Source organism: Trachinotus anak, unplaced genomic scaffold (assembly GCF_046630095.1).
Source record: "Trachinotus anak isolate AG129_WGS33_773 ecotype Australia unplaced genomic scaffold, CSIRO_AGI_Tana_v1 ptg000002l, whole genome shotgun sequence".
NCBI lineage: Eukaryota > Metazoa > Chordata > Actinopteri > Carangiformes > Carangidae > Trachinotus > Trachinotus anak.
In genome coordinates, this window is record NW_027273853.1 from 9,350,486 (window position 1) to 9,363,604 (window position 13,119).

Here is a 13,119-nt window from a genome sequence, read left to right on the forward strand (position 1 = left end):
AAGATTTATGATTTTTTAAAATATAAATAGTTTTTATTTTTTTATGTTGGGACACAATGTTCTCTTACATTTCACTGGTTTTAGAGCCAGTCGACCAATCCAGAGAGGTGTTGTTCAGCTCCGTCCAATGGCAGCTGCTGTTGTTGACACTCAGCGGTGGGCGTGGCAGGTGGTCGCAGCTGTTTGGAGTCTGGGTCTCTGCCCACGGATCCACCACGTTACGTTGTGGATTAAATATTTGCGGTGTCTCCGGATCGTCAGCGTGTAGCTGCAGCTGCGGTGTGGATGGGGGGAAACAGCCCGAGTCACCTCTCCTATGAAGAGGATGGTGAAGGTGGAAGAGTTGCTTTTGTGAAGGGCATTCGGGTGAGTGAAAGCTCTGGGAAAAACCTTGATTTGAATTGAGAGAAACTAAAGGTTCATGCAACTAATTTCTTCACAGCTGCATCGGAGATGCTGTCGCTACAGAGTGCATCAGTGTTTTTTTGTTGTTGTTTGTTTGTTTTGTTTTTTTCTTTTTTTTTTAAATTAAATTTTCAGTTTTGTGTGATATTTGTAAACCATGAGTAAAGTCACGTTAGCAGTAACTGCCAGTGCAGACTGCCCTGGTATGGGTGTTAAATAGAGAAAAAAAACATGGTTGACAGTCCCATGGACAATTTGGGAATAATTTATAATAAAAAAAAGAAAGAAATAGGCCTACTTTCTTTTTTTATGCAACTCAAGATTTTAATTAAGTTTTCAAATAAAAAAACATAAAAATATAAAATGATAAATAATACAACAAAAGACAGCACTTTACACCAAGTTAATTAAGAACAGGTAACAAACAGAACAAATCTGGACATCTGACCTCTATTAGTGACTTTGTACAATATCAACTCAACTTGTAACTAGCCTTACAAAGAGGAAGCATTAGATTGTCCATTTCTCAGTCAGTTTTCTATGAAATAATAGTCATAACAAGAAGAGGAAGATCATAAAATACTAATTTCATCTTTCAGGTAAAAGAGTTTCATATTATTTCACAATGTATCTCAACATGTTAATCAGTCGAAAGAAATTTCTTGTGATTATGAAATAACTTTCGTCAATTCAGAGTCAAAAGAACAAGATAATAATTATTTGAGCAGCAAAAATACCACTGGTTAGGTCTAGATTAGGAAATGATTGTAGTAATACTGAGAAAACACTTTCTCTTTATCTCTGTGGAAAACAAAAATGTCAAATGTGATTAGAAGAAACATCCGTCTTGCAAAACAAATCTGACTAAACTCACACTAGTCTGTGTATCTATGTTATCGTATCTAAAGCTGCAGTTACTTTTTCATTTTATTTTTAGGTCATATTTTATTCTGTGATGTAACTAATAACTACAGCTGTCAGATAAATGTAGAATATTTCCTTCAGAGATGTAGTGGAATGATATAAAGTAGCATAAAATAAAGTACAAGTACTGCAAATTAGTACTCATGTACACAAGTGCTGCAGTGCCCTTAAAGGTTCATCCTTTAGAGGTCAATGCAGTTATTCAGAAAGTCAAAGAGGAGCAAATAAGCAGCTCTTTAATTTTCCAAATACCAAGTACCAACAAAGAGAAGTCAAGGAAGCAATGACAGGACAAACTTAACTTGTTACCAGACACCAAGGTTTTTTAGTCGTGTCCGGCAGTAACGTTCATAAAATAAAAAAGTTACTGTCCTTCGTCTCTTTTGGTTACAGTCGTAACCTTCGTCACATTTGAAAGGTAACTTTAAATTTTACAACAACAAGTCAGAAGAATCAGTAAAAGAGATACTGAACCAAAGTTACAGAGGCATCCGTAAATATTGGGATATGAAAAATAAACTACTCAGGAGACTTGGAGCTTTCAAACAATGTTTAATTTGTCATGGTTTAGTGAAGATTGAGTCTGGTGCAAACCACAACACGGTCGTTTTATTCTGAAAAGTTAACAAAAGGAAACAAAGGCAGACAGTGTACTGTCGGACATGCTCGATATCTCAGCAGGTGGAGCTCACAATAAATATTTCTGTTCCTTCTCTCGTTTTCTCCAGCTGTCGGACAAAGTCATTAAACGGATGAGACAACCTTCACAGGTCGTCCGTCCTCAGCTCTCACAGAATGGAGGTCCTCCTGAAACACAAACACCCACTCCAGTTCCCGCCCCCCCTGTCGAACACCTGTTACCTCTCCTGACACCTCCTCCTGAGCCATTCGTCCTCCCTCCACCTGTTACTCCTCCTCAGGAGGCCCCACCTACACCTCCATCAGTGGAACCTGCTCCTCCTCCAGTAAAACTGGTCCCCCCGCCTCCTGTAAAGTTTCACTCCCTTCCTCCGACCTCTGTTGAGCCTGAAGCATCTCCTCCACCACCACCTCCTCCCGTGGTGGAGCCAGTAGTTTTACCTCCTCCTGAACCCTTCGTCCTTCCTCCACCTGAAGAGTCATCCCCAGCAGCTGCAGCTCCATCTGAACCTGTCAAACCAGCACCTCCACCCACTGAACCTGCTGCTGCTGCCCCATCTGCTGAACTTCTTGAAGCTGTCGTCCCCTCAACCCCACCAGTGGAAGATGTTCCGCCTCCACCTACTGTTGAACTTACACCAGTTGAACCAATAATCCCACCGTGTCCTGTTGATTCAGCTCCAGTTGAAGCTGTAGCGTTACCTCCTCTAGTGGAGCCTGTAGTCCCACCTGCTCCAGCTGAAGAGGTTCCTCCAGTTATGGCTCCAGCTGTGGATTCGCCACCTCCATGTGAACTGACTCCACCTCCACCTCCACCTCCTCCAGAGCCAGTGACAGCTCCCTCTCCTGCTCCAGAGCTCACTTTTGAAGAGCCCTGCCCACCCTGTCACTGTGTGGAGCTGGCTGTTGTACCCGCGGATGCACCTGTGATTGAACCCCCCGTAGAGCCTTTAGCACCACCTCCATCTGATCCACCTCCAGCTCCTGAAGAGTCCGCTCCCACCCCACCTCTGCCCCCTCTTGTTGAGGATGAAGTACCTACTGTCTCCTCAGTGCCTCCCCCTGCTGCATCAGGTAAGTAACATCTCTCAGTACCCACACAAGTGTGACACATTTGATTAATGAGGACATCGTGTCACTGGCAATAAACTAGTAGGATCAAACAAACTGTTTCCTTATAGTTAGTATCAGATGAGAATAAAAAACACACATTCAGGAGCTGAGAGGAGGAATATAATTAATAAAGCACTACTGTACATAACATATTGTGATAGTTTCTGTCTGGTTAAATTTTAAGGATGGAACATATTCCTCGAAATCTTTAATAAAAGGATTGAATATTTATATTAACTGTCAGATATGTGGTATTTATCCTCCTTGGTCTAACTGAGAAATGTTAATATTCATTTATAACAAACTGTGAAGATTCTGCCAGGACTTGTTAATGCATGAATGATATTATTCACGCTGATTCCAACAAACTTCTTAAACTTCTTCATATCTGTTGATTAGTGTCTGCTCTAAAACCGGCCCATAGGCACATTACCACCAACAGCCGAACTGCGTGGTGCTGTGGAGCGTAGAAGATTGTTAGATACACTCGGCTCTGCATGAATGAGCATTTTAAGTGTACACTCTAATGTGGACAGACCTTTTTTGTTATTTCCTAATCACCAAGATGTGCGTGTCTGTGGTTGCAACGTTACACCTGATAGCAGAGTTTTAAGACTTGTTTTAATGTTCTGAAGTGACATTTGGACCAATGTGTCAGGATTTGCTTTGGAGGACAAAAATCTAGTTTGACGTTCATTTCATAGATGGTTTGAAACTGTTCTCAACTACGTGTTCGAAACAGTTTGAAATAAATCAACAATCTCATGTTTGTTTTTTCAGCGTTGCCCACTTCTCCTGAAGTGTTGGAGGAAGAGCTGAGGCAGAAGATCAAAGAGGAGATGCAGAGAAGTCTGGAGGAAGAGATCAACCAGAAGAGGCAGGAGCTGCAGCGACAGTAAGAGCAGAGAGGTTTTAAAGTGATTAGTGAGTTGTGAGTTCGGCTTGTGTGTCTAAGGAACCAGCAAGAAGAAAATGTTCTGAAATGTTCTGTACATGTGTGAAGGCTGGAGGAGATAAGGGCTCAGGCTCAGGCAGATGCCAAGGCGGCAGCTCAGGCTCAGGTGGAGGAGCAGGTGAAGAAGACGCTGGAGGCGGAGAAGGTGGCGTACACGGAGAACCTGACAGACTCCATCACAAAGGAGCGAATGAAGACAGAGGATGAGAGGCTCATGGTGCAGCTTTATGTAAGCAGAAACTGACGTGCATGACCTTTATGGGCAGTACTGTGCAAAAGGTTTAGTCACTAGAAGTAATGTGAGGATGCTTTCAAAAATAATGCCATGAATAGTCTTTATTATGCCTCCGTGACAGTGACAGTCAGAGCTGCAGGGATATTGTTGACGGATTGTCTGAACCATCCATACATACATACATACGTCCCATTCTCATGGACACGATATCTCAGTAACGCCTTGACATATTTGGTAGAAATGTTCACCTGGACTCAAGGACAGACTGATAAGATTTTGGGGGTCAAAGGTCAAAGTGTGACCTCACAAAACACTTTTTAGCCATTACGCAAGACTTTACACAGCAATTATGACGACATTTCACAAAAATTGTTAACATTTTATACGACTCTGGATAAAGGGATGTAATCTGAAACCAGTCTGAGTGGCGGAGGCATACAACTGTGACGGGGTAATTCTAGTTTATCCTTTAACTAAATCAAATTGATTACAACAAACATCACCCTGTGGGGGTCCATCTGCTGCAGGATTCCTTGTTCTTGTCTCTGAAGACGGTTCGTTCACTGACTGTATGTCTGGAGTTGTCGTCGTCGTTGTTGTGCTGCAGAATGAATTTGGGACCGATCAGACGCCTCTCTGATTGATAAGCATCGACAGTTCCTAAAACCTCTGCACAGAACTGTGTGTGTCAGGATCTCTTGTATATATGACAGTCTTTCCTCCTCTTACTGTGCCTCTTTCTCTTTGTTGCCCCCTCTCTTGTTTCAGTGGATGGAGCTGAAGGTAAGACGGGAGAGAAATCCTGCTTGCATGACTTAATCCTTCACTTTCATTCTGCTCTAACCAGCTGTTGCATGTCTGTTCTTGCTTGTTATGTCTTCAGATAAGAAAGGAGAACAGGGTTCTTGAAATTGCGTATCACAGTCCACAAAAATAATATTTTATTTTCATTTTTGTGTATCTTTAACTTAAATTCCCCAAGCAAATCCCATTGACATTTGCATCCTCTTTTTCAATGAAGACCTGACCAGGATGGCACCTTTTTCAGACAGGACAAAACAACATTAGGCACACAAATATAACATTTGTGAAAAACCATGTGACAATGGATAGATAAAATAAGTGAGGAATGGAGAAAACAATTGTTATAAAAACAATTGTCAGTATTAATAAAACTGAAAAAGAGACAATTAGTTAAGAAATCATTAACCATAAGGTTTACAATGGCCTTGAATTCATTTGGGAATACCAAGTTCTTTAATTTAATTTCCCTCTGCAAGCTGTTCTATATTATGAAATGGTAAATATAGTATTTGCATGAATGTACTGGTTCTGTTTTGTTCATTTCTGCTGATGTTATTGTGATTATTGTGAACTCACACAGGCTCATCAACTGGAGGAGAGGGAGAAGGTGCTAAAGAAACGAGAAGCTCTCTACAAGGAACATGTTGGTAAACTTGAAACAAAGGTACATGAATGTTTTGACACCTTTCCTCTTGTTTATTTCAAGCTGCATGAATCAATTTTTACCACTAAGGGGCACTATGACTAAACAAAGTCACAGATACACACTATTATAGCATTACCAAGCTGTTCTGGCAGGTTAACAAAAATTATCTACATATAAAAGAAACAAAGGAAAATAAGCTGCAAGTCGTTGTATAGGTAACACCACATGAAAACGTGCAACATATGAGGGACTTGCTACACATGCACAGATTTGCATGTTGGCATTTCGTGCACAGCCTTACTGTTCTTACTTTAACTCTGTATATCTCAGTTTTTCAGTGCTGTGTGTTTTTATTCTACATGTACTATGTTAATGACAGTCCTCCATTGCCCTGTAAGATTTTGTGAGTCTGATTTAGCAGCAATATTGTCTCTCGATGGTAATGTGTGGTTTGTTTACCCTTCTTTGACAGTGTACTGAGTTTTACAAAGTGACTGCTGAGAGCTTCCAGAAGGGCAAAGAGGAGACAGAAAAGCGCTTTGCGTAAGTCATTTATGTAAATATCTGTACTGTATCTGCAAATGTACTTTCGGATCAAGCATTTTTACAACTTTTGTGTTGTGGTTAGTTAGTTTACAGACTCCACTGACACGTGGAACAAGGACAAGGGTGCATACTTGAGATAATAGGCTAGTTTGAATGTTTCACAAGTTTGGTGGTATCAACTGCTAAACCGACGTGACGTTTGATGTTTGCATTTCTGTGTTTTTGTGCTCTCTCAGGCGTTTCAGTATCCAGCCAGTGTGCAGAGACCTGCAGAGTCAGATTTTAAAATGCTACAAGGAGAACACAGGGAAGACTCTAACCTGCTCGAATATTGCCTCGGCCTACATGCAGTGTGTGGACAACGCCAAGAAAGTACGACTTGGCCTATAAACTGATTTTCTTACCTCCCCTGCTGTCACATTTTCCTTTTTTACTCGCTTCTATTTCTGATTGATTTTAACTGAATTTCTCTTCTCTTGATCTACAGAATAAACTGAGCACTGGAGGTTAATGTGGACCACTGCAGCAAAGAAAAGACAGAAAGGACAGAAACCCACAAGCAGACGAGTTACAGAGGATGGAGTTTACCTGTATGTAGAAGTGCCAGTTACCCTCAGAGTGACTTTTCTGATGCAGTAATCAGGTCACACAGTTTAGCTTTAAGTAACACTTCATGTCTCCAACCTCTCGGGTTCTTGGGAACATCTTAAAACCAACTGTGCCAATACCACAACAATAACAGGGGATATTTTGACACCTGTGTGAATCCAAGGAAGGTGTTTGTGTGAGATATAACCTGAATGAGAGTCTGGTTAATCAATATGTACGCGTGCCTTGAAGTTAGGAAAGCTAACAATGAGAGTGCAGATGCATGAGAGAACTGCAGAGAGTGAATTAACAAAGACTTGTACTTGTTACAGAGGTTATTGTATTGTATTGTATTGTATTGTACACTAATTATTTCAGGGAGTTTTCACCGTCAACTTGTCTTCCTCAAAGTTTGGTGGCTGCACACATGCACACAAAAAAAAAATCAATGGGTGTCAATAAATTGTTTTGTTCAATCACATCATGATGTTCTTATTTCACAGTGGTTGAGTGGTTGCTGCCCTCTGGTGAATTTATATTATGTTAAGAAATTCCACTATTTAGTAAAAAGTCTTTACTAGGCAGAAATTATAACATATATAATTTAAAGAATTACTATAATGTACTTTTATTCCAGTATGATTTTTACTGCAGAAGCCGTATTATGCAAAAGTCTGGAGACCACTGTGTAAATTACATATATTGTTTAGTTTTGAAGTGAAGTAAACACCTTCATAAAAATGAACCTTTCTTCAACCCTCTTTGGGACTTATTGAGCATATTGATTAAAAAATAAAAATAAATCAAAGACATTTAATTCAAAGTGTATTTAGGCCTAAAATGAATTTCCTGTGCCCACACTCCCAAAATGACCTTTTACCATTAGTTTGAGGTGCCGTGGTTTATGAATGGCTATATCCCATTGGGGTATATATTTTTTCATGATTTCTTTTCATCATAAAATATTATTTAAAAAAATGAAAAAAAAACACAATGAAAGGAAAACACCATGAATAACAGTGCTAATATACATCTGTTGCAAACATTAATGCAAATATGATGATGAACAAGTTTGACTGAAAAGATCTGGGCTGAAACCAAAGCTTATAACACCTGCCGTTACCACCAAAAACTCTTTGCCTCATTAAGACTTGTACTACTCAAATATTAGAGATATGATAAAGATAGTGTGATTATTAATTTGTGTATATATAAAATATTAATTAACAAAACACTGAGTCTCCGCACTGGTTATCTGTCACTCATGAAACTAAACCAGCAGGTTTATTTGGTGAGAAGCGTGTCAAGTGCATCACATTTCCTGTACTTCACTCCGCTCATTCTCCTCATGCCCTTCCTTACTGCCATCACTCTCACCTGACGATGTCTTCCTGATGCTCATCATTCCTGTCTCCCACTCTTACCACCACCTCCTTCTCATTGCTGCTGCTCTCACTGTCCTCGCTGCTCACAGGTACAGGCTCAGCCTTTCACATTGCCATAAAACATACAAGCATCAACCTAAGAGGGATACATGTGTAAACTGACCGACCCTCTATATCACAACAATAGAAGAATAGATGGAGTCATTATAGAAATGTCTATCCCTTAATAGGACCTAGTCAGTTATACCTGGCATGGAGGTTTTAAAGGTTTTAAAGACTCACTTTTAAAAGTCTTCGTATGAAATGACTAAAAGTGTTTGAAACAGCTTCAATTGTCTAGTAATATTTTTTTGGGGGAAATTATTTTTGTATGTTTTATAGTGTAAAATTAACTTACATTTGTGCATGTGACTTAACATGTGCTCTTGTCCCCCTCACTTCCTTTTAGCATCAAATGTTATGAACATATTAAATAACCTTTGATATCATTGGTTCAGGGGGTGTCATGTGACATATTTTGGGGATAATGTCATTGGTTAAGAGTTTATGTTTTGTTTTTTTTAGCAATTCTCCTTATGCACAAATGAAAAAGTCCCATAGAGGGTTATGCACTGTTACCATTTATTTCAAGACATTCAAAAATAATAATGATGATGAAAAAATTGAATAATAATCAAGGCTTGTTCAAAGGTTTAGGCACCCTACTGAGGTGAAGTGAGGAGTTACCACTTCTATATGTTAATACATTTTGGTTTTGAAATGGTCAATATAAAAATATTTCTTAAGAAAAAAATAAATAAAATTAGTTGTTTTTGCAAAAAATATATAAGTCTGTAGAAACAAATAGTATCTACTGTTGTCTGTGCTCCTAATTTTGATCTCAACAAACCACAGTGCTGCTAAATTTAGGACCCGTATGAGTCTAAGTCTCATGTGATTTTAGGTACACCATGTCCTCCTTCATCTGAAGAGGAAGTGAGTTTTGCATGTACAGTATGAGTGGTTGTCGGCGGCTGCAGACATAAAGAGGTGTACTGTAGATGGAAAACTGAAATTATGGCAATTTACATGTAAGAGATTAAGTTACATTACATGCTTTTTGTATAGGTTGAGAAAGAAATGTTGTATGGTTGTAAAGGTAAAAACAAAGCCAGTTCTGTTAGTTCCTTAAGTTTTAACATTTTGGAGGTTAAGTGTCTCATTTTCAGTCTTTCTGTATTAAGTTTGGTGTTTCTCTTGCTTTGAATTCACAGTACTTGAATCTGGTGGTTTGTCCAAATTGTTTGTATAAATCTAATTTATTCTAAACTGTTTTGGATCATATCCACACCTCATCCACTCACTGCAGATGCAAGGCCAGGAAAGTGAAACAGAAGTGAAGCTATTGTCTGCGAACCTGATGTCAAGTTCTTTTCATTCGTGCAGAGGAAGCAGTGGCCAAACTCTTTATGTGTGGCTTTTTGTGTTATGTAACTGCATTAGAGTGCACCCATGCCTTTTGAAAATAGCTCTGGTTGTTTTTGTCTGATGAAAAATGGTCCTTTGTGTTGTCTGTTTTCCCATTTGTTGGTTGTCACGAGTTATAGCCAAGGCTACTGACTCTACAATCATGACTGATGGAGAGAAACACCATAAATTAACCAGCAAAGTTATTTTAAAACTGTTCAAATCAATATTTTTAGCCATGGTACTGACATGGAGATGCCAGTCAGCCCACCACTTTTGCCCAGACTGAAATATCTCAACAAATAGTCGATGAATTGAAGTGAAATTTTGTACAGACAGACATGTTACTCAGAGGGTGAATCATAATGACCTTGGTGATACACCCAAATTATAATAATAATAAAAGTTCCCTTCAGCTTCCCTTCAGTGTCATTTCCGGCAGGCAGTTATTTTAAACAAAAAGGAAAAAAGCTCTAATATTTGCACTCACTGTACACCACCTGCCCAGCACACATCCATAATTTTTCCAACCCAGTCTAGATAAAACCACGCCCACTTCCAAATAACGAAAACCTCAACAGAATGACCAAAAACTCAACCCTAACCACAACCCTGTACAGGAGTGGAAGTTTCATCTAAACTGTGTTGGGAAAACGATGCAGGCATTCAGCACCAAAGAACAGACAAAGTTAGCAACTAAGAGTCAGAGTCAGACATTTAGCTCGGAAGCTGATGAAGTTCAAAACAGCTGAAGGAGCGTGAATGTTGGACCTACATCCAACATGCGGCCAGAAACATGACTCCAGTAGATGTTAGTGTTGTTTGATATCTGCTGGATGTGTAAATAGGAAACTGTTTGCCAACACATTAGACATATCAACTTTATTTGGCGTGTTTTGTTTACAGGTTGTTTCTGTTGCCCCAGAGTGGCCAAATATTTACTCTGACTCTCTCTTCCCTCAGGTGAGTGGACAGAGGAGGTGACTCTCACACATTTCCTCCCCTCAAACTCCATGACGTAGAAGTGGTTCTGGGTATGAGCCAGGGTTTGTGTTTCCACCTCTGCCAGATGGACCAGTGTCACCAACAATGACTGGCTGGGGACGCCACCACCCCCTCCTCTGGACTCAAGCTGTTACTGCTGAGGGTGGAGTTATGTTCACTTGCGGAGCTTTGCTGGGTCTGTCCTGTGCCCACACTGGAGTAAAGGTAAGCAGGCTGCCAAGGATTTTATCTGAGAACAAGTCAGAACAGATGAGCTGAGGTTGGACACCTCCATTGTGAAGATCCTTTTGCTTTGGCTGAACACGTTAGCCACCTTTTTTTGGTTTTTCTTTTTAACCAAAACAGCAGAAATAGCCTTGTGTTAATTTGTCTTGTACTAAATAATTGTAGCGTACTTGCTCTAATTATAATGCAGAGTGAGCAGAGGATGACATGACCTGAAAACAAGCATCAAAAGATTTCTTTCTTCTCCTTTTTTGTTCAGAAATGAAATCTCTAATTGTGTTCAGGCGAAACAGACTTCAATAACACATTCGTTGCATCTGACTCAGCATAATTTTTGATTCAATGCAACTTGACCTTCTGCAGTCTCACAGTGGTTGTAGCACCAATAATGAAGTGTTTCTTCGCTCGCACTATACAAAGGTTACTGTTGCAATCAAGCTGAATGCACTTCCAGTAAAGGTTGATGACTTTAAAGGAACTGGCCTTTAAAGTTTTTACTGGAGGCATTTATGAAACTGTGAAACACTATTTGGATTAAAAAAAAAACCAAAAACAACAAAAAAAAAAAAGACAAATTTAGAATAAAATGAGATTAAATTACTAAATTACTACACAAGATTTACAAAACTGTCAAAGTAGTTACCTCATGTCAGAAAGAAACACAATAAGCAGCAGTGACAGAATAATAAAGTCCCCCATAGGATGGATGACACAGTCATTAATCTAATTAAACTAGTCTTTAACAAAATGGAGTCATGCTTAGTATGATGCTTTACCTGAAATAATAACTAGGAAAGCCTGTATTTTCATTCATATATGTATATATACATGTTGGATATACTGGATATGTGTTATATATAAAATGTATGTTTTCTCAATGAGTCACTGGTTTTGTTATGTGCAGGTCTTCATACTAGATATTTCTGTTTCTGAGATGTCTGCATCTTTCTCTGAGAGCCCTTCGCCTATGTGTGGGTTAAGATGGAAAAAAGTAGCACTTAGATTTCTCTGAAGGACACAGGCCTTTGAAATTGGACGGTGACTTAATGAATGTAAGTTGAGAGAGTGTATTATGAAGGACAAAATGAAATAAAAACAATGAGAAAAGGAGGCGAGTGGCTTGTGTGTGTGCCCAGTTTCTCATTCCACAGAGAAAAGCCCATCACTGTAACCTCATCACCCACTCAGTCTACTCAGAAATACCACAGAATAACTCATATTACACTTACATAAAGACGACTCGCTGGCGTATTGTCTACAGCAGCATCACATCACAGCCTATCATCATGTACATGTTATAAAATTAAGGACACATTGCGCCTTTGAAGGAAAACTATTTATCTCTTTTGCTGTTGACGTGGGAGGTGTGCATATGGCTTTGTTGAAAAAATAAAACAACACTGTGAAGCTGCAGGGCTGCATGTACATTTTATTAATCATAGCTTTGGCTGCTGTAACATACAGATCCAAGCATCAGATCCTGATCACAGTATCACCTGAGCTGTATGCGCAGTATGTGGGTTCAAATCTGTTGCATTAACCTACTCTTGGAAGGGATCGAGTTTGTCGTTATGCAATCCTGTCCTTTCTTTATTGGTGCTATAGTGATTGTTACCAAGGACGCATCTGAAGCCTGCAGACTACTCGAGTAGGACTGTTGCATAACACTGCTTGTGTTTTGTGTGTGTACGTGTGTGTTTTCTCTTTTTCACCTTGTTGCCTGCTGAACCCGTCGGTATGTGTGCCGTCTGATGGGACATTACCTTAACAATGTCACAGGGCACAGGACATGTACACAGCAGGTGCAATGCACACTGACATGCAGAAACCATGCACCTGTGTCTGTTTTATGCAACTGAACGCTTACTGGGTATAGGTTTTTAATATACATTCAAGATGATACATCAATTTTCCTTCAAAATATATTGGAGAGGGTAGAAAAGAACATGTTATTGACACTGTCTTTACACCTCCTTCCTAACCCATCTTTCCTGTAATTACATCCTACATCTTCAGCCCATTCATAGTAATATCTAAATACCATCTCGGTAACACAAAAATGTTTACACATTTAACAGGTACTGAACAAAATTATTATTATTTTGTGTTTTTTTCTGGCCTCTTGATGGATATAACTCCAATATTCACTCTCTTTTAGTTTTGTTTTTGGTCTCTATACCAACCACCTGAGGGAAATATCCGG

At 39.4% G+C, this 13,119-nt stretch overlaps 1 protein-coding gene across 2 annotated transcripts; it reads left to right on the forward strand.

The window, feature by feature from the left end:
• Window positions 1-146: 146 nt before the first annotated feature.
• On the forward strand, window positions 147-7,336 carry chchd3b (coiled-coil-helix-coiled-coil-helix domain containing 3b). 2 transcript variants are annotated; one of them, XM_071494630.1, is made up of 9 exons: window positions 147-366; window positions 2,058-3,042; window positions 3,862-3,976; window positions 4,085-4,265; window positions 5,040-5,054; window positions 5,656-5,739; window positions 6,194-6,264; window positions 6,504-6,639; window positions 6,755-7,336. In XM_071494630.1, exons 1-9 carry the CDS (start codon window positions 286-288, stop codon window positions 6,776-6,778), a joined length of 1,692 nt encoding a protein of 563 aa, XP_071350731.1. In that variant the 5' UTR covers window positions 147-285; the 3' UTR covers window positions 6,779-7,336. The 2 variants fall into 2 exon arrangements, with proteins under 2 accessions (XP_071350731.1, XP_071350739.1); XM_071494638.1 differs by lacking the exon at window positions 5,040-5,054 and having other exon boundaries at window positions 148-366.
• The last annotated feature ends 5,783 nt before the right edge of the window (window positions 7,337-13,119 follow it).